This window comes from Castor canadensis, chromosome 3, assembly GCF_047511655.1.
Source record: "Castor canadensis chromosome 3, mCasCan1.hap1v2, whole genome shotgun sequence".
Classification (NCBI taxonomy): Eukaryota; Metazoa; Chordata; class Mammalia; order Rodentia; family Castoridae; genus Castor; species Castor canadensis.
The window spans coordinates 199434068-199437539 of record NC_133388.1 but is presented as its reverse complement, the minus strand read 5'-3'; the positions used below and the strand labels follow the sequence as shown (position 1 = coordinate 199437539).

The 3472-nt window shown below is 59.0% G+C and overlaps 1 protein-coding gene across 1 annotated transcript; it reads left to right on the top strand.

Annotated features, from left to right (window-relative positions):
- Nucleotides 1–1863: 1863 nt before the first annotated feature.
- Nucleotides 1864–3449, top strand: Foxh1 (forkhead box H1). Its single transcript, XM_020171018.2, has 3 exons — nt 1864–2037; nt 2344–2448; nt 2548–3449. Exons 1-3 carry the CDS (start codon nt 1864–1866, stop codon nt 3379–3381), a joined length of 1113 nt encoding a protein of 370 aa, XP_020026607.2. The 3' UTR covers nt 3382–3449.
- The last annotated feature ends 23 nt before the right edge of the window (nt 3450–3472 follow it).

Below are 3472 nucleotides of genomic sequence, written 5' to 3'. Positions count from 1 at the left end.
CGGTGTCCCGTGGGAGCCGGGGGCGTGGTCACACACAAGGGGCGGAGCCTGAGGAACTACCGCCAGGGGTGGTGCCTTGCTCCCTACAGCTTAGTGGACGCTGGGACCTGTATACGCTGTGCTTACGCGGCGCAGACGTCCTCGCCCGGGTTGGGCGGGAAGGGCAGTGGTCCAATGCTCGCAGATGAGTGGTCATCTAGGGTTTTTTAGGTCATCTGTTTATGCTGGGCATAAATATGAATGAAGGGCAAGAGTCCACCGTCCAAAGCACAGGCATCAGCCAAGGGCCGGTGGCTCACGCCTGTAATTTTATCTACTAAGGAGGCTGAGGTCAGGAGGATCGCGGTTCGAAGCCAGCATGGAAAATAATAATAATAGTAATAAAAAGCACAGGCACCATGGGTAGGAGGAGGGAAGTACTTGTGCCAAGGCTTCTGCATTCTCTGGGTGGGTCTGCACCAAAGGAAAGGGCAGCAGTTTGGGAGGTGTTTGGGGGGCCTGGGAGAATGTGATCAGAGAAGAGCTGCCAGAACAGAGTCTTGAACGCTACAGCAAGGGGCGAGGCTTTATCCTGGAAGCAAGGGAGGACCAGTGGAGAGGGACCCTTCAGATAGGACAGAACTTCTTTTCCAAGTGGGACTGAGGCCACAGATGCTAGCCTGGTGAGATACAAGGACCCCTCAACTGGAGCCCTGGGAATGGAAAGGAGGAGAGAGGGCCTTGAGGGGTAGAGGTAGACAGGAGTTAAGAATAAGCCAGGTGTGGTCTGAAAGGAGTCTGAGATAGAGGCACAACCCAGATAGGAGTGGGGTGAAGAGGAGCAGTATGGAACCCATTTGTCTTCTATGTTGGCACCAGGCTCCTTCCTCCAGTGTACTCATGGTCCATGCCTTCCCTCAGCACTTCAAGACACTGGACACCCACTACATGCTGCAGGTTTTCAGCCCTGACACAGGAAGAGGTGAATTCTTACAGCGCTTATAGGGGGCTGGAGGTGTGGCTCAAACATTAAAGCACTTGCCTTGCAAGCACAAAATCCTGAGTTGAACTCCCAGTGTGTGTGGGGGAGGGCAGGGAAGCACTTATATTGCTAATGAAGTGCTGCTGCAGGTCTAGGAACAGCACCTTATGCCCAGGCCCTGAGACCCTTGTGGGCAAACCCACCCAAGTGTGATGAGAAGAACCTGGGCTCTGAGGCTGACTGATCCCAAGGCAGGACCACAGATCAGATGTCCAGGGAAGAGAAGGTGAGGGGCTCTGTAGCACTCTCCTGGGAAAACCAGAGTGCACTAACCAACCTCCTTTTGCTTGGGGTGGAGGGATTGGTTATGGCCTTTCTCTCCAAGAAAACTTCTTGATCAAGTCCTGGATGGACATCCAGACCCTCGGGCCCAGGTTCTACTGGTTACTCTGTCGTGAACCCCCACCCCTCCGTGGCAGCTTGGTTAGACAAGTCACTGCCTATCTGTTAAATGGGAGCACGAGTCCTGGCTCAGGCAAAGTAATCCCGGATATGGGCCCCTTCCAAGAGCTTTTCCTTCCAACTTGTGGGGACTGCCCAGGCACCCAAGGGCAATCTGGGTGTTAGGACTATTGCTTCAGGAGGTCAACAGAAGTCCCACTGGAATCCTCTCTGCCCCTCCCTTCCAGATTAACCGAAACCTGCTAATTGTGGCAGCCTTCGTAGGCTCCCCTCCCCCACAGCCCTTCCTCCCTCCCCTCCCCCTTCCATCCGAATGATAAAGGGCCCGGCCGGCCAGCCCCTGCCCGGCTTCAGGCCCCGGCCCAGCCTCACCACACAGCCCCTCTGCTCTGAGCCCTTCACTAGGCCAGGACCCTGCTCACGCTGCATGCCTCCCCTGCATGGGGCCTTGCAGCAACTCCCGCCTGGGACCTCCTGAGGCAGAGTCACCTTCGAAGACCCCCAAGAGGAGAAAGAAGAGATACCTGCGTCATGACAAGCCCCCCTACACCTACTTGGCTATGATTGCCTTGGTGATTCAGGCCGCACCCTCCCGCAGGCTGAAACTGGCCCAGGTGAGAGGGTTCCCTATGTTCCCTCACGCTCGGTGGTTGGGATCTTTCCGGAACTCGTTCCCCATGTTCCTCTTTAGGCTCAGGCCCGGCTTCCACCCCCACCTAGTCCACCCATCTCTGCCACTGAGACTGCTCCTGAGAGTGAGGGGTTCAGGCGCGACTCTTCTCTCACAACACTATTGCCCGACGTTGCCCCCAGGCACAGAAGTGGTCCTCTGTGAAGGAGGCGCCCATGAGCCGGGGTTTGGGGGAGGGGTGGGGTACCGCGCCCCTCAGTTCACGGCCTTGGCCATTGCCTGGTTTCAGATCATTCGTCAGGTCCAGGCTGTGTTCCCCTTCTTCAGGGACGACTACGAGGGTTGGAAGGACTCCATCCGCCACAACCTTTCCTCCAACCGGTGCTTCCGCAAGGTGGGGCAGGAGAAGGTCGGAGCCCGGGGGCGGGGCGGGCGCGAAACCCTGAGCATCCGGAGTCCGGGAGGCCCCCATCCAAACCTACCACCCCCCCAGGTGCCCAAGGACCCCGCGAAGCCCCAGGCTAAGGGCAATTTCTGGGCGGTCGACGTGAACCTCATCCCTGCCGAGGCGCTGCGCCTGCAGAACACCGCCTTATGCAGGCGTTGGCAGAACCGCGGTGCCTGCCGATCGTTCGCCAAGGACCTGAGCCCCTACGTGCTGCACGGTCGACCCTACCGACCGCCCAGCCCCCCGCCGCCGCCCAGGGAGGACTTCAGCATCAAGTCCCTGCTAGGAGACCCTAGGGAGGAGGCAACCTGGTCCCAGCAGCCCACCCAGGCTGGACAGAGCAACCCGGCTCAGGCAGGCACGGGGTCCAGTGGGGAGGAGGTGGTGCCCACTCCACCCGTGCTCTCCTCCGAGAGGCCTCTGTGGCCCCTCTGCCCCCTCCCAGGGCCCACAAGAATGGAGGGGGAGACTTCCCAGGGGGCAGTTATCAGGCCATCCCCCCTCTCCCCAGAGCCTAGGACCTGGCCCCTCCACTTACTGCAGGGTACTCCAGACCCTGGGGGACTGTCCAATGGGGGATGCAGGGCCTCCCTGTGGGGACAGCTGCCTACCTCCTACTTACCTATCTACACTCCCAATGTGGTAATACCCTTGACCACATTACCACCCACCTCTTGTCCAGGGTGCCCCCCTTCAACCAGCCCAGCTTTCTGGAGGGTAGCTCCTGAATCCCAAGGGTCCCAGGGGCTGGTCTGGGATCTAGACTCCCTCTTCCAGGGGGTGCCACCCAACAAGAGCATCTATGATGTGTGGGTCAGCAATCCTCGGGACTTGGCTGCCCCTGCCCCTGGCTGGCTACTCTCCTGGTACAGCATATGAGGTTCCTGGGCTAGGATCTGCTTTTCCCTCCTACCCCCACCAGCTTTATGGAGAACCAAGGCTAGAGAGTGTCCCCGCACACAACAGCCTT